Raw genomic sequence first — 22755 nt, 5'->3', positions numbered from 1 at the left:
AAAAACGACGACGACGACGATAGTAGCAGCAGCAGTAGCAGCAGCAGCAGTAGCAGCAGCAGCAGCTCTTCCAGCGACAGCGAAGACGATAAGAAGAAGTCGAAAAAGAAATACGGCTGCGACGACAGCGACGATAGTGACGACGATGATTGCAAGAAGAAGAAAAAGTCGAGGAGGAAGAACTGCGACGACAGTGACGATAGCGACGATAGTGACGACGATGATTGCAAGAAGAAGAAAAAATTGAGGAGGAAGAACTGCGACAACGGTGACGACAGCGACGATAGTGACGACGATGATTGCAAGAGGAACAAGAAATCGAAGAAGAAGGACGACGACAGTGACGACAGCGACGACAGCGACGATAGTGACGACGATGATTGCAAGAGGAACAAGAAATCGAAGAAGAAGGACGACGACAGCGACGATAACGGCGACAACGACGGTGACGATAGCGGGTGCACCAGGAGGAAATACAAGAGGGAAGTTGATGGACAGGACAATGATACGGTGAGCAAATCCTCTTCCGAGGAGAAGAACAAACCGTAGTCTTTACAACTTGCTGAACCTCTCTAAGAATCCACGTAGAGGTTCCTTCAACGTAGAAGCCGATTTTCGCACATCCTTGGAGACACGAAGAAAAGGAGGAAGAATCGGAGAAGAGACACGTAGACAGCGAATGTCATTACGTTTACGAGGAAAAGGAACGTCGTAGATCGCGATATTCCGTTTATTGCATATTGTTCGGCAGATTTTACGACGTAACAATTGTTTAGATAGGCATATGTAGATAAATTCGTCGTATTATCGTTCTTAATATCGTTCGTAAATGTTTTATTAATGTGGGCGTCATTTTGATTCGCACATCGATACGCGCTTGTACATTTCTACGGTATTTCTCTTCTTGGAATATTCCCGCAATAAAACGAAAGTACATGTGTCTCTCGATTAATTTTCATTTCTCACCTAATCCTTACAGCGGTTTACGAAGGTATTCGATCGCTTCCTGTAGAAAACTTTTACGTTCGGATATACTTTGCCCAGTCATCGTAGATCGCTCGTCCCATCTTCGTGATAGAATACAGCGCGAATGAAGATGACGAAAAGCAAAAATAGCGACGTACTTACGCGCTTGGTAATCGCGAAGCATTCTCCTTTCGCCTGGCAGTGAACGTAGCGATCGTGTTCTTCGCGTTGATCTTGCTGTCGACGATCCAGTCGGGATTACTGGACGAGGCGTCTAAGATTTTCACGCCAGATTTCACCCTGGCCCTGTAACATTCATCGAAATCTTTATCAACGGCGATGTTAAACGATATTAAACGCTGAATAATTTCGTTTATTTTGCGCCGTCTGTTCGAGAATCAAAGAGAATACGTTATTCAGAAAGCAGGAAGAAATCCGATCGGTCGGAGCGAAATTCTATCGAAATTCGCGACGTGGCCAAACAGTCGCTTGAAAATGCCATGTAAACGGAAAAACGACAGAGTAAACGAGAGCGTTTTCCGGTCGTTCTATCGAAACCGCGAGGAAAAAGGAGAGAAGAGGCAATTAAAAAATCAGCATCGAGGCTGTAGGGAGGCGGGAGAGAAGGAAAAATAGACGACGGAAGGCGAAGGAAAAAGGAAACGTCGGAACGCGGAAAATACGGTACTTCGGACGAGTTCAAGGGTGAAATAATTCTCGTGGAGCTACTTTTTCCAATAACCATAGGCACGTTGTGCTCGCGATCGATGCACAGCCCGGCAATTATCGGCTCAACTCCTTGGAATAATGCGACCGACCGGGCACACATCGTCAACTTTTCCAGCCCTTCGGTCCTTTCAATTATCCTAGGTGACTGCAAACGAAGCGTCACCTCCTTGGTGCGTACGTATCGGATTTCCGTTCGATCGCGTCTAACTGCTGGCCTGAACACACGGCACACTTTCAACCCTGAGTTTGGCCGTCGTTTCAACAACGTCCTCGTTTGCCATGGCATAACGCAAAACCTGTCATAGCTTCGACTCTCTATGTTTGCCAAACGATCCAAGTTTTCCTCCGTATAAAGTGATTTCTACTCTTCCGGTAAATTATACGAGCATAATCTCTACAAGCAAGATGCTAGATAACTAATCACTGTTACAAGCTAATTTAACGACGATCCTGGTTCGTTTGCACAATTTAAAACATCTTAGTCAGCGCTTTACTGATCTTTACGAATTCATATCTCCGAACAATTAATCACTAGATATCAAGATCACTCTCTTCCTAGAAAGCTTCATTTATATATCAGTTTACGTAATAAATTTGTTTTGTACTTGTTCGAAGAAACGTTCAAGATCGTTACTATTTGGTATACGGAATATTCAGTCAACGATGTATATCAGGTTGTCCCAAAAGTTTCTTTCGTTTTACGAGGAAACAATATAATTTGTTCTATTGGAATACAAAATGGATCAAACATAATTCAATAGAATAATATCAAGCAATCCATCGTTTCTTTATAAAACGAAGGAAACTTCTGGGACAACCTAATACTCGTTATACGACCTCATATACATGTCATTACTAGAATCCTTAGGGTCAAATCTGAATTGAACTCGGTGCAGCGTTCAATGAACCGCGAAACTCTCTGTGAATGCGCGTCGCATCGACGTAATATATTATAGTCTAAAAATACATAATCGATGTCTGTACCTTCAACCGGATGCCAACACAAAGATTCTATGTCTGAAAATAAAAGGAAAAGGATAGCGAAATTTCGCCGCGATACGCCTGTCTAATGGAAAATTAATAAGCAAATTCGCTTATACTTAACAAACTTTCAACCTTGTTCCGTCATAAAGTCATCGAATCTCTCTGTTCCATAAATTATCGACCGTCTCGCATACATCGTTTATCGACCAGAGTTTCTCGTACGAATCAATTTCGTGCAAGGTTTCGCGTCTCTGTCTCGTGTCGGCCGGTATTCCCATAGTGATATTTCGCGACAAAAAAAATTTATCTAGTACGGCACGTAAATGGAAAGACGGGCGGAATCCTCGTCGTTCGTTTCCGCGGCGTCGCTTATCCCAAGCGATTACAAAGTACCAGATTGGAAATTGAATTTTCTCGGGCACGATGAAATATGGTCGGCCAAGGTGGCTATTCACGGGTGCGGGTTCCGTTTAGACAAATCGTTTGCCTCGGAACGGCGACCTATTATATATATCGCGTTTTACTCCCCGGGAGCGATCGCGCGCGACGTCGATCATCCACTCGACGTGCCTCTCGAACGCGAGTGGTTCACGGTAACACCTCCGCTGCAAAAACCTCCGACCGGCTGTTGCTGTTTGTATATTTGAAAAATATTTTTCGCTCTGTCCGATTCGATTACGGGTCGAGGGTCATCCTGTGCGAAAGCGCGAGGCACAACGCGATAACAAAGATATATGGAACGTGACGATGGCGAATATCAATAATACAGAGATATCCGGATGGATGAGAGGATTCGATAAAAATTAATCAAAGGAATTCGCGTTGCGAAAGAGAGCGGTGCCACATTTCTCTCGCGTGCTTTTCGAAAGCGATATAGCGTAGCGTTTCACGATTGCTGGCAATAACGCGCCTCGTGAAAGACCCTCGTGTTCAGCCGAGCCGCAGAAATGTGGAGATCGTTCATCCGGCGTGGCGGTGGTCGCGTCGCAGTTTGCTGGCCAAGATTGCAATTTTAAACGATCGGCTCCGAGGAGACTGGCTCGCGCGTTACGAGACGCAATATCGAGACGTTGATAACGAGAAATCTACGCACTGCGTCGACAGCGGGCGTAATTAAAACGTCCCGAAAATGGTTTATGCGGATTAATGGCAGTGGCAGCGAGCCGGCCCACTAATGCGTTTTAATTAGAAGAGCGGCGTGTTACACGCGAATCTCGTGCCCCTCCACCTAATCCTCTTCGTAAAAAATAATTAATCCGCGTCGTAATTAAACGAGACCACGGTCATCAAAGGAAAGCGTACTCTCTCTCTCTCTCTCTCGTGCAAGTACAAGGATCGAGATGAGAATCTTTGTCGCGACTAGCGTGTTTTTTAATCGAGTACAGTGATATGACATACGTAATACGACGAGCCGAGAAACAAAATATTGTACAATATCTTATAACTATAATCTCGTACGCTTTGCGTTATCGTTCGCAGAAGATACTTGCGATCTATAGAAGCCAATTGTTTCTTTTTTTATCAAACCTCTCTTATGAATCACATTATCGGTATAAGCGGCTCTGCGTTCAAGATTCATTAATAGGTCTTCGAGCGTATCAGCAGCATGACGGTTGCTATTTGTGATACGATATTTCATTCTAACGATATCATTGTACAGATACGCGTATATCTCGAGTTGCATATTACCTCGAAGTTGCAGATGATACACTTACAGACCTGGAACTTCTTGCGAACTCGAGTTCCGCTGGTAGAATAACGCATCTAAATTCATGACAAATAATTTGACACAGAGCGTCTTAATATTTCGACTCGTAAAGCGACTTATACACCACAACGCTTAGAGTTACGAGGATTCCAATATACTGTACATCGTATCTTTTTACGTTATTCGCATACCTACATCTACCTAAAAGGATTACTCGTAAATGAATAAGTAAGTTAATTTGCAGTTCGTGTGGCGACGGAACGACGCGTTTAAACATTTACAGGCGAGTATCCGTAAACGAAGTTAGGAAGAAAGAAGAGGAAGGTAAGGCAATATCGAACGTGGCAAATGTCGAGACGACTCGATCGCTAGCTCCGTCACGAAAGGGAAAAAAGCTGGTCGTTCGCGGCCACTCGAAAGGACATTTGCCTGGCGTCGCGACGCCGGCTTGGCTACGTTCTAGCCGAGTCTTCGCTCCCGAGAATTCACGCTCCAGTTACGTGACCGGGTCACGAGGTCGGTGTTACGGGGAAGTTACGATGCGCGAGGATAGCTGCCGTCTATCCGACGCCACGTCGGATAAATATCAATGCACTCTTCTCTTCCCAACCGATTCGCCTTCGCGCCACCAATGGAATAGCTGCTCGCGTTGTTCGCGGTTCGTTTGCGGAGGCTTCGTTCGCCGCGCGAGAAACGAGAACTCGATTGGCACCGTGAGTTTTTCTTAGCCCGAAGGCTACAGCAGCAAAATCTGATAAGTCACATTGTTCGATTCTTACGAGCAAGTTTAACAATTTGAAACTAAAACTGAGCTTTTATTTGACTTTACAGCTAAACGTATACATTCTACGTGATTTTGATTAGATAGAAGATAGAAAGATATCGGCAGATCGCGCGTCTTCGCGGTTACAGCGACTGCGAGAAACATCGATAGATATTCTTATTTTCCAAAGGAATGTTATTTTTATCAGCTGCTACGTTCCATGTTCAGCGGCGATACGACAAAATTTGATCGAATACCTTCGACTTGTTTTCGTACGTAGCCGCAACATCGGTAGCGCTGTAACTTATGCGGAACATCTTGCGTAGATACGTATGTTTTTCTGTTGAAATCCTCAACCTCGAGGTATCCCATAGGCAGAAAAAGAAATTCAAAAACATTATCCTCGTGGAAACGAGGGCGCGAGAGATAGGGAATTTTTGCGAGTTCGACGAAACGCAACGAAGGGAATTTTACGTGGTCGCGTGTTTCTCGTTTTGCTATTTCTCCGACGGGTGAAAATGCGCAGCTACATTTTCAACGTTTGTTCTACGTCGTTGTTCTCCGCTTTGGGGTCAGGTAATATCCTTCTTTTTTTTTTTTCTTTTTTGTAGCACGCGAGCAGAACTGTAATTGGAACGAATCATTTTTCCTACGGTGCTCTAATGTTCCCACGTTACCTTTATAGTTTCGATATACGCGGCGGAAAACGCAACCGTTTGCAGCGTTCGAGGCGCAGCGAAATCGATACGTGCGACCGGTGTGCACGACGTGGACAATCGCGAGCGTGAATTATCGAGAGACCGTCTCTCCGATACAAAATAGAATCTAGCGGCGCTACGATTCCGGTCAAGGGACAAAGCGCTCGTTAATTCGATAGACGATGCAAAACAAGCGGTAGATTCGATTTGTGTGCCTGCCGACCGAGTAGATAAGTCTTCCGCTTCGGCCCCGTTCTCGTACTAGCGTACATCAACGCTGCGGAGATCGATAGAGAGTTTTCAGCTTGGCCAAGGGGAACGAGAACAGCAGCTCGTCTTTTTTCAAATCGAATTACACCTGGTCGAGGTCGATTATTCGAAGCAAACGAACCCTCCGACTTAATCAAGTTAACCTCGTGTCGGCTGGAAATTAGGGTTACGAAAGGTTGCGGCAGGTTAGTCGCGATATTCACGCGCCAGAGAAAAAGGCTAGTCGTCCCTGACGAGAGAAGGGTAAACGCGCTAGTCCCCGGTAGGGAGAGAGCGAGAATTGGCCGGCTTTTGAAAAGGAACGTCCACGCAAAAAGGGAACAGTGGTGAGCTCAGTTTGCCCTCGACGCGAAACCAACCCCCTGTTCGGTACGCGGAATGACAGCAAGCGTTTCGTCCATGCAATTACAAGTCCGAATCAAGTTATTTCCGCGGGGCCATCGACTGGCATTTACATACAAATCGGCGACGTGCAAAACGGCTGGTATCGGGACGATCTCGACAGGCGAGGGAAGCTTGCCGGATCGCGTTGACGAACGACCGGTGTCGGGCTACGGCCACAATTTATTCAATGACTGGTACGGCTGGCGATCGATCCCGTAACGAAACAACGCGACATCCCGGCCGATTGCGCAACCGGTACATCGCGAGGAACGTTCGCTCGATTAAGCATCAACGTGTCACCGATAATTCGGCCGATAATTATGATCGAAACCGAGAGACGGCCGGTTGGATACGGTTTCGTTGCTCGTACACGATATTTTCGAGAGAACCACGGGATTTGGCCAATATCGCGGTCGCAACAGCTGTAAACGTGTAGCCGCAAGCGGGCGCCGATTATATAAAATTCCTGGCTGACGTTGGAAGCCGATATCGTGAAAATAAAAGCAGGATTCCTCGAGAAAGTGTCGAGGCCACGGTACATAAAATAAATCGACGTTTTTCGGATAAGACTCGAGGACACGAGCGCAAATTCTTTTATCACGCGAGATAAGGACGCGTGTGCAAACTCCTTCCGTAATCGAATTTCTAAGCGAGTGAAGATAGCGCTCTTGATTTCTCGTTAAAGGGATATGCTTAATCCCAACCAGAGCGCGAATCGTCTTGTTGAAACTAATTTCGCACCAGACTATTCCTCGATACGATCTAATTTCTATTCTCGCATATCGGTCGAAACGCGTTTCATTTTAATGCGCCCGGGGTTTTCTTTTAGAAACCTTTTAGAGAGAGAAAAAGAGAGAGAGAGAGAGAGAGATTGAAAATGAAAAAATTGCCTGCGGGAAATTGATTCGATCTAAGCGATGGATTTCCACGAAAGCAGAGCTCTTGAAAATCTACACTTTCCTGAACATACATGCACGCGAATCCGGCTTAAGAAGCATCGTTTCGCGTGTACAATACGAAACCCCTTTCCCATCTACTTTAACAGAAGGCGCGACTGTTTCTTGTATTCATAGAATCAGGTCCATGGTCTGGCTGGTCCATGAATCTAACCAGGCTTTTTCAACGAGTCAGCTTCGATAGCAATTATCAAGCAACGATGTCGAGTTAGAAAAGGGGTCACGATAGGATCGTTGAAAGAGCCTGATTGCCGCGGTGCAGCTCGCGAATCGCTTATGCGAGCACGAACGAAACGTCGGTGACAAGGAGCAGGAAACTGTTGGAGAGTTTACTAACAATGGAAAAGTTGTAACTTTACGCGAGGTGCTTGACAATTCATCCAATTAGAAAATTCCTGTTCCTCCTCTCCGTTCCAGATCTTTTTTCCATGCCACTCCCGCTACTCTCTCCCAAGGGGTGCATTAAGACAGTTCCGCTCGCGTGGACGAAAAACGGACGAACGAGCGAGCAAAATAAATTTCAGGAGCTCGCAGAATCTTCGCCGTATCTCATCGGTGTATTTTCAACGCGAGGAAAAGGAAAAATCGAATGGAAGTTGGCAAGTATGTTCGAACAGCGATTATCTTGAACTTGAAACGGGCACGAAACGAAAAAAGAAACGAAAACTGTACGCGCGATCTCGAGCTGCTCGTTTCGTCTGGCAAGTTTCTCTGTTGCGAAAACGTGCTTCGTCTTTTTCGTAATTACTTTTCCAACGGCTCGTAATTACGTACAAAAGAAACGCAACGAATTCGAACAGCTCCGCCGTTATCGCTAATTCGCTATTATGTAACTAACTTCCCGATGGAACGGGTAACCGCGTCTCTCGCCGCGAGATTCAACGTTTAAAATATTTTTAACCGCTTTACGATGTAATGCAGTTTCATCGCGATTCGCGGTAATCCACCTGATATAGAGGAAACTCTGGCGGCACAGAATAATACGGTTCTGCGTTCCGTATCCCACGGTCGTATTGTTCGTTAAATTTTTCCTAATTTTCTCGAGCGTTAAATGTATATTTTTTACACATTATTTTATACGTGTTTTATTTCCTTCTATCAAGTTCCATTTATAACGTAAGTCGCTTTTTTCAAATTTAGATTTTGCCAGCCCGCTTTTAGCATCAATTTCAGCGAAGTTAACGAATGAAACACAACCTTCCCCATCGTGTACAACCCCCCGCTATTGGATTAGAACCGCTTCAATACGTTTCATTTTTTTCTGTAAATTTGGGAGACGCGATCACGTTGTAATAATAAAATTCACTGACCAAGCTTAGGTGTTGCACATATAAATAGCAATTCGCAGCTCAGTTATCTGAAACCTCGCGTTCTCATTATTTTGCCAAATATTCAAAATTGTTATCTTGAAATCGGATAAAGCAATGGTGAGGCGGGAATATGCACTCGCCAGACATTTTCCACGACGTTCAAATCGGCTAAATTGTTTGAGAATATTTCGATGGATATTCCTCGAAACAATGTAGGCAAATCGTTGCTACGTATACTACGTTCTTTCATCATCTGCGTAATTAACGCTAATAATTTGCACAACCAAAAACCGGTCGTCCTTTGTCCGACCTAATGTCAGGTCGTCCGAAAAGTTTCTTTCTTTTTATAAGGAAATAATGGATGAACAACATTTTTCGTTTTATATTATTTTTCCGAATTACGTATGATCCATTTTGTTCTATCAAGATAAAGATCACAAATTAGGCTTCATGTTTGTATAAGGATGCGTCTGTAAAAGAAAGACACTTTTCGGGCAACCTAATACACCGCTCGAACGATCGAAAGCGCAATTTCCGCGTGCTGATCAAATCGACGACTCTTCGTGTCAAGGACTAGCAAAGAAACGATCTCTCACCTGAGATACACAGCGATCACGATCGGTGGCCTTTCCTGTCTCGGATCGGTAACCTTGGACGGATGCAGGAACGCTGGAACGTGTAACCGAGACCTCGGATAAAGGGGCCCGTGGGGCACCAGGAGTGTCAGCGAATCGTCGGCCTTGAGCTCCTTGTAATCGGCCCGGTTCGGAGCCAGAGGTACCTGACCCAGTGGCGTGACGGGTTGAATCTGAACTCTGGGCCTGCAGAAGCCAGCCCCGTTGTCAGGCGAGCCAGCCTCCTCTGCTCGTGGCTCGAGAACGGAGTAAGCTACCTGCACGAGCCTGGGCAGGCTCTTGGCGACCTTGACCCGGCCAGAAGCGTCCGGAGGAGGTAACGGTGCCCACCAATCGGCTGGTATGGTGATCTGCGCCAAACAGACTCCGTTCTCTCCATCGGGGCTGCACGCTGCCGTTAGCGCGGAAGCGGACGAAGAACTAGAGGAAGAGGAAGAAGAGGAGTACGAGGAGGAAGAGGAAGAGGAAGAGGAAGAAGAAGAAGACGAGGAAGAGGAATAGGGTCTGCCGTTGTTGTTCCTGTTGGCAGTGCTCCTCGATGGAGCGGCCAAGCTCGCGTGCAGGACCACACAGACTCTTTGATGTCGAGCGAGAAGCAACTGACGCCTTCCGCCTGCCTCGCTTCCGGCGTGAAAGAGCACTCTTAGCACGGGCGAGTCACGAGGCACGCTGTTTCCAACCAGATGAGCGGACATGTCCAGATGACGCGCACCTAACTCCTGCGCGTCCAGAATCGTCGCCGCTGTTAGGTTTCGCCTCGTTTCCGGGCCCGGTAACGCGTCCAACGGATCTGGAACTATGTAGCGAGCCGGTACGGTCTGTTTCGTGCTAAATGGCCCATAGGTCGCCCGAACGGACACCGGCTCGCTCGTCTGAAACACCGTGAATTTGTCTCTCGAGAGTACGGAGCCTGGCGGTGGAGACAGAACCCCGTTAGATAATGTGCCCGTCGATGGAGATATCGACGAGATAGAATCCCCTCGGACAGGATAGTATTGCCTCGGTATGTGCTTCAAGAAAAATCCCCCATCCTTGTTCTCGAAGTGAACCTCCACCGAGGCAGCCACGTCTGAAACCAAACAATAATTTAAATTGGTAACGACGAATGGATAAGAGTTAGGAATGGAGACAGGCTTGCGGTTAACACGACCGCGGATAAACGTTTGACGGAGAGAAAATATGCCGCGAGAAGAGCTACATTGGATCAGAGATCGAAAGACAACCACTCGATCGAGCACTTGCAAACTTTGCCAAGCACTTCGTGTATGGAAGGTTCAAGTTATATATAGCTACATACAGGTCACTATTTCTAATTAAACTCGTGTCTAAACTATGTTCTTCTGCTTTTTATTCTTACGTTTTTTCATAGGTTCGCTACCGGGATCATATAGGCAGAATTGAAATATTCATGGTTTAACTTTGAAAATATAGCGCATTATTATTAAATATATCGCATCTCGCTTCGTCGTTCTTCCCCTGTTTCGATGTAATTTTCATTCTTTTTTTACAACCCTTTTCCTCCGTACGAGAGCTACGCGCGTAAAACGAATTCAACTTTTTCACCATGTCGTAAGTTTGATAGGCTAGGATATTTATTTTTATGCGGCCAATTTGCAACTTTATTACAAGTTTAGGTAAAATATCGTTACAATATAATAATTTCGAAGATATTCGATGTCGTTCTTAAGGTCTGTTGCATTTTCCTTAGTACTCAAGTACGTCGAACCACTGGTACTTCATCGGAGCATTTGTATCCAACTGGTACTCCTTACAACGTCTTAAGCTGTAATTGTAAGAAGATTCTCTTTAAAATTGGAAGAGATCATTGCAAGAGAGTTTTCGTTAAAATTACTTGGGTCGAAATCTCTGCGCGATTATTTCTTTCATAGACGAATACTCGTGACAGATCCGCGAGGCTGTGTCACGCGTAATAAATTCTTCTGTGACAAGTTCAGTATCAAGTTTCACGATGAAGCGAATGAAATTTTAGAAATTAATTCTACAAATCACAAGTTGCTCCATTACCCTGTTTCATTTGAAATTGTAAAATTCCAAAAAGCAAATCGATAACGTGGAAATTGTAACTTTTTCATTAGCATATTTTTTTTCATCCACCATTTGATGAATTATTGCGCACGAGAATAAAAAGTTATTTTTCCATGTTCTGCTCTTTGTTCGCTAACTTTGACCGCCCTTTGAGACAACTCACGGGAAAAAATGATTCGTTTGCGTCGACCAGTGATTACACTTACATGGTGGATTTGACTTTGCATTTCACGATAGGATAATCCAATCGGAAGCACTGCGTTCTTAAGATGGTGAAATAAGTTCTTCCTACAAGCGCCGCACTAACAGTGTCCCCAGAATTGTGAAGACAATGGCGGAACGCTTCGTCGCACTCGCAGCTTAACCTGTTGAAGAAATTTCAAATCCGATCTTGCATTTTCTCATCGTTCTAACGTATCAACGTTTCACTCTCGTTGCCCTTTGTTTCTCGAAACGTGTACGATCAATCGTTCGTAGTGGAAGCAACATTTGAAATTTAGTTTCAACATGTTCATACACCACAAATTATCTTCACGAGTTCTTTAAAGTTTAAGCGTATTTTTCTAGTTTTAGAATAAATAATAGCCGATAATTTATACTCCTGTGTATTATGCTCCTACGGTTTGACTAGAAAAATAAGAAACACCCTGTATATTAAAGCTGGAAAAAAATCGAATAAAATTGAACGTCGATAGCAGCTCTACGTAAGATGGCAAAAGAGTGTAATTTCCCATTTTCCCAGCAGTATCTCACGAGCAATTGTTCGTTGTACGAATTCGACGGGCAACAACTTCTGCTACTGACTCGACTAGAGTTCGATATTCACAACGAGTGATTCACGCGACGTAGAGTCTGACTCGGCACGCCTACAAGTCGCGCGCAACGTTACGCCTAATCGCGCGCAATTTCTCATTGAATGCTGGACATTTGGTCGATTCCGGACAAAAATACCGAGTGGGCGTTCACTCGAATCCGATATTACCGCGATCGTTAACACTGTCGGCTGGTTTTACGATAAACGTTGAATCGACCCGAACGTTGGTTGCCTTCTAGTTGGAAAACTGATATTCGAGACTTTATCCGGGGAAAATGTGCACGAGAAAGGGCATCGCTTCGAGGAACAACTAATTTAAAAACGGCCGCCTCAAGACGCGACCTCGCCAGAAAAGAAACATCTCTCTGGTTCAGCACCGATGCCGCGGGCTTCGCGGTAAAAAGAACTGCGGGAAAAGCGCGAAGAATAAGAAGAAAGTTGGAAAAAGAACCTCGTATAATCAGCGGAATTAGTTAATCCGTGTTTAGAGCCGTGAGCCTCGATTAGATCGGGACACATATCGTGAGTTCGGCAGCATGCGTCCGTTTGCTTCCATGACCCTAATTCGTTCGTTCCATTTGCTATGTTACCGTTTCCGCACCATAATGTTCCTGGTGGAAGGAAATACAAGCTTATATATAGGACATTTTTCTTCGCGAAATTCCGCAGAATTGAAAATAAGGAAAACTACAATAGCGATGTGACGTCGTTCATCTATCAGGACATGGTTACAATGAATGCGCGTTCTCGCGGGATTTTCTGCTAACGAATACGAGCACGTCAGAATGATCCGTCACATGATACGTCAGACGATTCGATTCGTTAAAAGTACGTAGCCGCTGGCTTTACTCCGTTCGTTCGTCGGTTTCGGTCTTGGACGAAAATGATGTTTCACTGTCCATGAAATGCCTTAACGTAGACGAAAAACTCATGCTCAAACCTTAAAGTCCAAATTTGCCTTTACCTGGGAATATTATCCTGTCCGATACTTCTATCATTTCACCGTCAGCAAGTGGATAGCCGTCTCTGACCGTAATATGCTGAAATGCGTGGACAGAGACGTGCAGGCAAAGCCAGACAGTGAAAACCGACAACTCCAGAGTCCGCATGGTACGCGTGGAACAGCAGGCGCAGAAAAGAATCAAAGATCAAGAAGGTGGAGACCTAAATCGGCTCGGGAGAATGCCGAGGAGCAGGACGAAGAGCGATTTCTTGCGATGGTGGTCAGGGTACAAGCGAGCATTTGCCTATTCCTTAGACTTATATGAGGGCGCACCTTCTATTTACGACCTAGTTTCATTGCTTCTAATCGTGGAAATTATGTTTCCACGCGACGCGATAATCGACCAACAAAATTTTAAAATGCCGGAAAGCGAGTACGGAAGCGAACGTGTAACGCATCGAATTTGGACAAATACTGGAATCACGACAGGAATTTCAAATGGTCCGAAACGTGCATAAATTTAATTGCTACCAGACGTAATTTATGCACGAAGTTAAAAGGTAAACAGCATATGTTGCGTGCGTTTCGTGATAGTCATTATCTTTCCGTTATACGTATAGAATATATAGGTCATTATTTTCGATTAAAACTCGTGTCTAAACTACGATTTTCCAACTTTTTAATCTTTTAACACATTCGCTCCTGAATATTCGTAATCTAATCCGAAAAGTATATTGCATTATTTAATATATCGCGCGCAAGTATAAAGAACAAAATACGATTCATTCGCATCCATTATGGTGGCGAATGTGTTGGTAATTTTATGCGATATTAACTTTTTATTATCGATTTGTATCTTTAAAGTACACGAATGTATGTTACTCGTCAATAAAATAACTATAGATATTTTTTATTATATTCTTCAAAATACTTTATCTTATCGTAGGTTCTCTGGGAAACTTTATAACATAATGTATGTTTGCACACGGCAGGTCTATTTTGTGATAGAATACGCGTTTCGATCATTTTCTTGAACATTTCAAAAATATTAATACGATTAATTGTACAGTCGAATATTAATCAAGTTGAACGAGTAAATTAATATCACTCGTTTCTCACAAAGCGTCATTTATTTATCGCCAATTTTCAAAGGTCTTGTATCTTCGAATCTGTCAGATTATTCTCTTCTTCGATCATTTCGTGTTAAAATACTTCTCTTTAGCCACCAAACGACACAGTAGATGGAAAGTCAACTATACGTATTTATCCTACATGGTCTTCGAATATAGATTTATCGTGATCTTTATCAGTTACATCAAATAGATATTCTTTATTATGCAATCTCGATAAAACGTCCGATCAAACTTCGTGTGCAACATTTTTCCCATACACGTTTATCTTGTAGCGAATGAAAATTAATTTCGTATATTCCCCGGCGTGATCTTCAAATGTACATTTATCATGTTTTTTCGTCCGAGCTCCAAATATTTCAACGTACTTCGAACAGATATTCGCCCGTGTACGACCTACGTAGCCAAACAGTCTCGTCAAAATCCATGTGCAACGCTTCTGCATACACGTTCAGCTTATATTAAGAGGCTAAATTAGTTTCATAAAATCCGCGCATTTTCCTTCGCGCCTTAATAAATCCTCGATATAGCGGCATGTTTATATTAAAAGCGAGTAATTCTGCGAATTTATAAGCTGCGTTAAATTAACATAGAAACGAACACGGTGAAGCACTTTGTGCCCGCCAGTCCAGCAGCTCGAAACATCGTTCGATTCGGTCTCGCAAGCACCGATGCTGTCCAGCTTATTACACCAGGGAATCTGTCGTTCCGAGCCGAGATGCTCCGATAAAGATTTGCCAGATAAAAGTTCGAGTGGAAAGTCGTGTAGAAATATCAACGATTTCCCAGATACCACGTCATTTGCCTAATATAGTATAGCCAGTATGGCATTACAGTATCGAGCCGCTCGAGGCAGCACTCCGTTTCTTCCATAAATCGAAAAAATTGGTTTCGCCGGACTGGTCGAGAGACACGGGACAGTCTCGATAAAGCGTAGTTCGAGAATATTTCCTTCGCTGAAACAAAGTTCGCGTACTTATCCGCGTTCGAAAGTTCACACAGGTAAGCGGGAGAAATTGTAAATCGGCGGGGCGAGGCGTGGCGTGGCTCGTGGCGTGGCGCGGCTGCGCTCGATCCGGACATAAATTTCCGGGGAAATCCTCCACTAAGCGCCAGGTGCCCGCACACCCTCTCGCGTAAAATGGAGGAAAACGCGCGGAAAGCCGAGGCCAATTCAACTCTGCTCGCTTATCTTTTGCGCTACTCGCTCGTTGCCGTGTGCTTCTCCCGTTTCCATGTAATTTCCTTCTTTTTTTTTACCATTCTTCCCCTCCGTACGAGAGCTACGCGCGCGAAAGAAACTCGTTTATCTCGCTCGTCAACGCTTCCGCCATGTCGTACGTCCGATAGGGTGCGACATTTATTTTTATGCAACTGTTTTGCGCTTTTATTACAAGTTTGAGGTAAAATACCGATCCTTTCCGAGATACTCGATATCGTCCTTATGATTCGTATTCGGGTGAATCGGACCACTGGTACTTTTTGGAAGTAACTGTAATCGTAAGAAGCTGCCCTCTAAAGTTGCAAGAGATCATTGCAAGAAATTTCTCGTTAAAATTACTTGAGTGGAAATTCCTGCGCGATTATTTCTTTGATAGACGAATACTCGCGACAGATCGTCACGCGTAATAAATTCTTCTGTGACAAGTTGATTATCAAGTTTGATGATAAGGCAAATGAAATTTTAGAAATTAATTCTACAATTCATAAGTTATTTCCATGTTTTATTTGAAATTGTAAAATTCCCAAGGATAAATCAGCGACATAGAAATTGTAACTTTTTAATTCACTGATTTTACTATTTGGTAAATTATTGTAAAAGAGAATAAACAGTTATTTTCTCATGTTTTGCGCTCTATTCGCTAACCTTTCGTGCCGTCTATGAGAACACGAGAAAAGATCGTTCGTCTGCATCGAACGATAATTACACTTGCATCAAGAATCTGGTTTTACACAGCGCGATAGGATAATCCAGTCGGAAGCATTTCGTTAACACGAAAGTGAAATACGTTTCTACTGCTAGCTCGACACTAATTGTTTCCCGCGAATTGCGAAGACAACGGCGAAACTCTTCGTCACAGTCGCAACTTAACCCGTTGTACAAATGTCCAATCCTATTTTCCATTTACTTATCTTTCTATATCAACTCTCCATCGTTCCGCGTTGCTATTGAAACGTCCGCGATTAACCACTTGCATTCGAAGGGACATTTAAAATTTAATTCCAATTAGTTGACAGTCGAATAAAAGTTGTTTAAAACTTTAATGTATCTCGATATCTTCAGCATAAATAATAGACATTTCGTACTGCTGTGTATCATATTCCTAAAGAAACGCTTTGTACGTTGAAATTGAAAAGAAGGAAACAAATGAAATGGATAGCAGTCCATAGCAGTTCTATGCGTAAGATTGCAAAGGGTTGCCCGAGACAGAGTACGATTTCCCATTTCCCTGGAAGAATCTCGCAAGAAACTGATCGCTGTACTAATTCAACGGGCAACAAAGAGTTTCTGATTCTGACTTTGCCAGAGTACGACATTCACAGCGAATGATTCACGCGAGGTGGCATCCGACTAGGCACGCCTACAAATCGCGCGCAGCGTTACGCCTAAACGCTTAATTTCTCATTCAATACTGGACATTCGGTCGATTCCCGGCAAAAATTCCGTGTGGGCGTTCACGCGAACTCGGTATTACCGCGATCGTTAACATTCGCCTGCTTCTGTGATAAAAGTTGAATCGTTGAACGACGCGGACGTCGGTTGCGTATGATATGCAAAGCGACGTTACAGTCTTCCTCTGTCATCTACTCCGGGAAAATCGTGCATTCCTTGCGAGAAAAACCATCGCTCCGCTATCCCGAGGAAGAACAACTAATTCAAAGCGGTTGCCTGAAGATGCGTTCGCGCAAGGAAAGAAACGTCTCTCTGATTCAGCACCGATGCCGCGAGCATCGCGGTAAAAAGAAGTTTGAGAAAAGCGCAGAGGACGAAGAACAAAGTTGGGAAGAAGCTGGTACAAACGGTGGAATTATATAATCTGCGTTTAGTGCCACGATTAGATCCCTTACATCCCCGTTTTCTAGGTTGATTTATTGCCGTATCCGCGATATAATGTTGCTGGCGGAAGGAAATATAAGAACACGAATAACGAATAGCTTCCTTCACGAAATTCCCAAGAGTCGGAAATGATGAAAACTATCGTAGCCATGTGACGCTGTTCTTCTTCTATCGGGACACGATTACAGCGAATGCGTGTTCCGACAGAACGTTGTTCTAACGAACACGAATACGTCAGGATGATCCACCGAATTTATCGAATGTATGTAAATGTACTTTACTGGCTTTGCTTTGTTCATTCGTCGGTTTGGCTGACCGTCTTGGACGAAAATGATCTTTCACGGTGCATGCAAACTCCGCGATGCACTTCCATGGCGTAAAGTCCAAATTTGCTTCGTACGTAGGAATATTATCCTCTCCGATGGTTTTATCATTTCATTGTCAGCAAATCTTTGAACATAACACGCTGATGTGTGCGAAGAGAGAAGTGGAAGGAGAGCCAGAGAGCGAGAAGGCACGACAATTCCAGGATCCGCACGGTACACGTTGAACGGCAGGCGGAAAAAGGGGGGAAAATAAAGAAGATGGAGGTGCAAAGACTCGGAAAATGCCGTAAAGCAGAGCTAAATGCTGTTCCTTCCGACGATGAACAGAGTACAAGTGCACGTTTGGCTATTGCTTAGGCTTATATAAGGAAATATTTCCCATTTACGACCCAGTTTCAGCGCCGCTGATCGTGAAAATTACGTTCGGTGGATGCGATAATTTGCCAATAAAATTTGTAAACGTCGAGAAGTAAGTACGAAAGCGGACATGCGATGGAACAAATTTGAAATGAATGATCGAATCACGACAGGAATGTGGAATGGCACGAGACGTGCATAAATTTATCTACAAGTTAAAGCAACGTGTGTTACGTGCGGTTCGTGATGGTTATTATCTTTTGGTTATACACATACAATATATAGCACATTATTTTCGATTAACCTCGTGCATAAACTACAGCCTCTCGTTTTTCCTTTTTTTTTCTTTTTCGTTTTTTTGGCACTTTCGTTCCCAGCGTCATATTAAGGAAAATGTTTGTACTCTGATCTAAAAAGTACATCGTATTATTAAATATATTGTACATAAGTACAAGAAACAAAATACGATTTGTTTCCATCGATGATAGTAGCGAATGTGTTCGTAATTTTTTATTATCCATCTTTATATCTTCAACGTGCGCGAATATGAATTGATCGATAATAAAACATCTATAATCATAAAACATCGATAACAAAACAGATATCTTGTATAATATTGTTAAAAATACTTTTATGAATATCCAAAATAGCCAAACAGTCTCGTGAAAATCCATGCGCAGCACTTCTGCACCCACTTTCTGCTTATATAAGCGCCTCGCCGCCCGCGTAAATTTATTAATGACTTCAATCAGTAACCGGTGTTTTTTTGCGAAAAAATTCCAAGTTCGTATAGTTTAGGCAAAAGATCGACTTCCGTACGATACTAACGTGGTATCATCGAACACTAACACTTGACAACACGTTGTTGCCAACGGACGTGAATGTGTCAAGAGCCAAAATTAATTTCCGCGCATTTCTCCTATCGTCTTAATAAATCCTCGATCTGACGGGATATTAGGAACAAATTTATCCTGTGAATTTAGAAGGTTGTATCAACGTTTTATTTAGCCTGTGAATATCTGCGTCATATCGTAATTTTGATAGAGTGTGACATTTATATCCTTATGCTGCTATTTTGCAACTTTGTTACAAGTTGAGTTCTATAATATTGACTTTTTTTTTAAGATACTCGATGTCGTTTGTGGATCGTGCTTAAGATTAGTATTCGAGTAAATCGAACCACTGATACTTCTTCTGGCCTTTCGTATCGAACCGGTACTTCTTGCAACGTTTCAAACTGTAATTGTAAGAAAATTCTCTTTGAGGTGACTGTAGTTTGTATTTCCGCGCGATTATTTCGTTGTTAGACGAATATGTATTGTATTTGTGACAGATCAGCGAGATTGCGTGATACGAGCGTGCTTTGTTTCTTGTATATTTCATAATCCAGTCCATTGGACTGTACGAGGAAATATACTCGATCGGGTATTCTTGCGGCGATTTCTGAGCATTTCTGTATAAATTATTCTGTATACTAGACAGTATAGCATTCATATTGTTCTAAATTTGTACATAGGTGCTCGTTATATAACTAGAATCTCTTGCACAATTGGACTAATACTATGTATCTAATATTAATCTACAGGGTGGTTGGTAACTGGCGATACAAGCGGAAAGGGGGTGATTGTACGCGAAAAAGGAAGTCGAAAATATAGAATAAAAATTTTGTTTTAATTTTTTTTCTAATTTTTCCATCGAGACAACGATCTACAGTGAGATCCCTTATAACGAGACGTGATGAAGTGCACGCGTACCGAGCGGAAGTTCAAAGTCGATTTTCTCGAAAACAAAGCCTCGAACGAAAAATTTTTATTCTATATTTTCGACTCCTTTTTTCGCGTAGAATCACTCGCTTTCCGCTTGTACCGCCAGTTACCAACCACCCTGTATAATAAATGCTCGTGTGACAGTAACGAGATCGATGATAAAATAGTTTTAAAAATGAAATCTATAAGTTATTCGATTGCCCTTATATTCGATTTGCAATTGCACAATTCAGCATGAGATCGATAATATATAAATTGTAACTCTCTCTGTTCCATTGATTTTACTATTTCATAAATTATCGTGCAAGAGAATGAAAAGTTCTTTTTTCGCTGAAATTCACGAGAAAAAAATCATTCGTCCGTATCGAACGGTAATTACACTTACAACCAGGATCTTTCTATGCAGTCCACGATAGGATAATCCACTCGGAAGCATTGCGTTCTTAATAGGGTGAAATAGGCGAATCCTACTAAGTTGGCACTTATTTCGTCTTTCGATTTTTTAAGACATTGACGAAACTTTTCGTCGCAGTCGCAACTTAACCTGTTGAACAAATTTCCAAATCTTCCTTTATCTTCGTCTCCTGATGCTTATTGAAACGTTTACAGTTAACCACTTGCAGTCGAAGGAACATTCGAAACTTAACTCCAACTAGTTCATAGCGAATAAGCTATTTCTAAAAGTCGTTAAAAATTTTCATGTATTTTCATATCTATCGAATAAGTAGTAGTAGGAACCTTATGATCCTACGTATTATGGCACCCACGGTTCGGTTAGAAAAGTAAGAAACTTACTTAAATGGAATAGTATGTCTGCAAGATGAAAGTTCTACATGGGATCGCAACTGCTCGATGACGGGTTTCATTTTCCGAGTTTCAAGGAGCAGCTTGCAAGGAAAAGTAACCGAGATACAAATTCCGGCTTCTCATCTTGACTCGACTAGCGTTCGATATGCACGGCGAATGATTCATACGAGGTAGCAACCGGCTGGGCACGCCTACAATTCGCGCATAGCGTTATGTCTAATCGCGCGCAATTTCTCACTGGATACTGGACATTTGGTCGATTCCGGACGAAAATTCCGCGTAGGCGTTCACGCGAACCTGGCATTACCGCGCTCGTTAACGTTCGCGTAGTTCTATGATAAAAGTAGAACGTTTAACGGCTTGGATGTTGTCCGCGTCAGGCTTGAAAGCCAACGTTACAGTCTCGCTCTGTGCGACACTGTAGGAAAATCGTGCACCCCGTACGAGAAACAACGTCGCCCCGAGGAAGAAGAATTAATTTCGAACGTCTGCCTCGAAACACGAGCGCGCTAGAAAAGAAACTTCCCTTTGGTTTGGCACCGATGCCGTGGGCTTCGCGCTAGAAAGAATTCCGGCAAAAGCGCGGAGAATAAGAAGAACGTTAAGGAAAAACCTGGAATAAAAGGCGGGATTAGTCAATCCGTGTTTCTTCTTATAAGCCTCAATTACATCGGGACACATGTCGTGAGTTCGGCAACATGCATCTGTTGATTTTAAACGTCCTAACTGATTCGGTCCACTTGCTATATTACCTATGCCGCATCATAATGTATCTGCGGGAAGGAAATATAATAACATGGAGAACGTCCATAACCAATAGACTATACAGGGTGAGTCGGTAAAAAGAGAAACAACCCGTTATCTATTGACTGTATCAAAATATGCTCGAGATGAAATTTATTGAGATAAAAGTTAAAGAGTGTAATCATTTCTTGACAAAGTCGGTAGATAACGAACTATTTTCGCCATTGGTTTTTACCCATTCATCCTGTGCATAGGAACTTTTAATACTTTTTACTGACAAAATCTTCAAAAATTGAAAATGAGAATCGTGCGTGTTCTGAAATATTGTTCTAACATGTACACTCGTTCAATTTATTGGAATAAATTGAACTTGGTCAGTTTGGATGTTCGTATTAGACGAAACCGATCTTTTACTGTGAGTGAATCCATCCATGATGCACGTAGAAAATATAAAATTTACATTTGCCTTTACCTGGAAATATCCTAGTATAATTGTAAGAAGGAAATCATCTCTCCGACAGTCCGTTCTTAATTTCAGTAGCAGAAAATGGATCGGGATTTCTGAACATAATAGGCTGAAGTGCGCGAACAGAGACGTGGGAAGAGAGCCAGAGAGCGAAAACGCATGACAATCCAAGGACCTGCATGGTACACGTGGAACAACAGCCAGAAAACGAACGAAGGAGAATACGGTGGAGGCCCAGAAACTCGGGAAAATACCAAGAAACAGAAGGAAAAGTGGTTCCTTCCGATCAGAATTTCTTTAAGTAATATTTGAAATGCTTTTTCTCCAAATTTTGTCCAGCGGAAGTTCCAACAGTGTTCGGAATACAATTGCACAGTAGGCTGTTTCTTACGCTTATATGAGAAAGTGTTTTCCATTTATGGTCCAGTTTCATTGTTTTCATTCTTAGAAATTACGCCCGAGCCATGCGATAATCGGCCAACAAAATTTTTAAAACACCGAAAAACCAATTACAGAAGCGAACGTGTAATGCGACGAATTTGGACGAAACTTCGAATCACGACAGGAATTTGAAATGGCCCGAAACGTGCATAAATTTGACTGTTACCAGCCGTAATTTATGCACCGAGTTAAAAGTCAAACAGCGTGTGTTGCGTGCGTTTCGTGACGGTTATTATCTCTGCGTGGCGCGAAATAAAACGCAAACGGTCGAAACACGTTGATGTTTTATAGGTGGCCGCGCACGATTCGTCCGTCTATATATTTTAATGATCTCTGCAACGTAAATTATTCGTTAGTTCGAATCGCGGATCACGAACGTGAACAGGGGCATGTACGTGTATCGCGTTTCTGGACGAGCGGAGACGTCCCAGCAACACGTGTCTCTTTCTGTGTC

General features: G+C 43.1%; 2 protein-coding genes and 1 pseudogene across 4 annotated transcripts in view; all 3 read right to left on the bottom strand.

Annotated features, from left to right (window-relative positions):
* Window positions 1–22755, bottom strand: part of LOC117231692 (transmembrane protein 132C) — an 80913-nt gene that overhangs the window by 19318 nt on the left and 38840 nt on the right. For all 3 annotated transcript variants that reach the window (XM_033490363.1, XM_033490361.1, XM_033490362.1), the window contains exons 2-3: window positions 9365–10472; window positions 1129–1272 (exon numbers count right to left, since the gene is read on the bottom strand). In XM_033490363.1, coding sequence (XP_033346254.1) covers window positions 1129–1272; window positions 9365–10472 — 1252 coding nt within the window. The remainder of the gene's footprint in view (window positions 1–1128; window positions 1273–9364; window positions 10473–22755) is intronic.
* Window positions 10974–13475, bottom strand: LOC117231696 (phospholipase A2). The gene is made up of 4 exons (XM_033490368.1): window positions 13228–13475; window positions 12715–12874; window positions 11656–11814; window positions 10974–11186 (listed from the first exon to the last, which is right to left on the bottom strand). Exons 1-4 carry the CDS (start codon window positions 13370–13372, stop codon window positions 11108–11110), a joined length of 543 nt encoding a protein of 180 aa, XP_033346259.1. The 5' UTR covers window positions 13373–13475; the 3' UTR covers window positions 10974–11107.
* Window positions 19056–22692, bottom strand: LOC117231699 (annotated as a pseudogene).

Source organism: Bombus vosnesenskii, unplaced genomic scaffold (genome assembly GCF_011952255.1).
Source record: "Bombus vosnesenskii isolate JDL3184/JDL3185 unplaced genomic scaffold, Bvos_JDL3184-5_v1.1 scf7180000013273, whole genome shotgun sequence".
NCBI lineage: Eukaryota > Metazoa > Arthropoda > Insecta > Hymenoptera > Apidae > Bombus > Bombus vosnesenskii.
The sequence above is the reverse complement of the archived record's forward strand: the minus strand, read 5'-3'. Positions and strand labels throughout refer to the sequence as shown.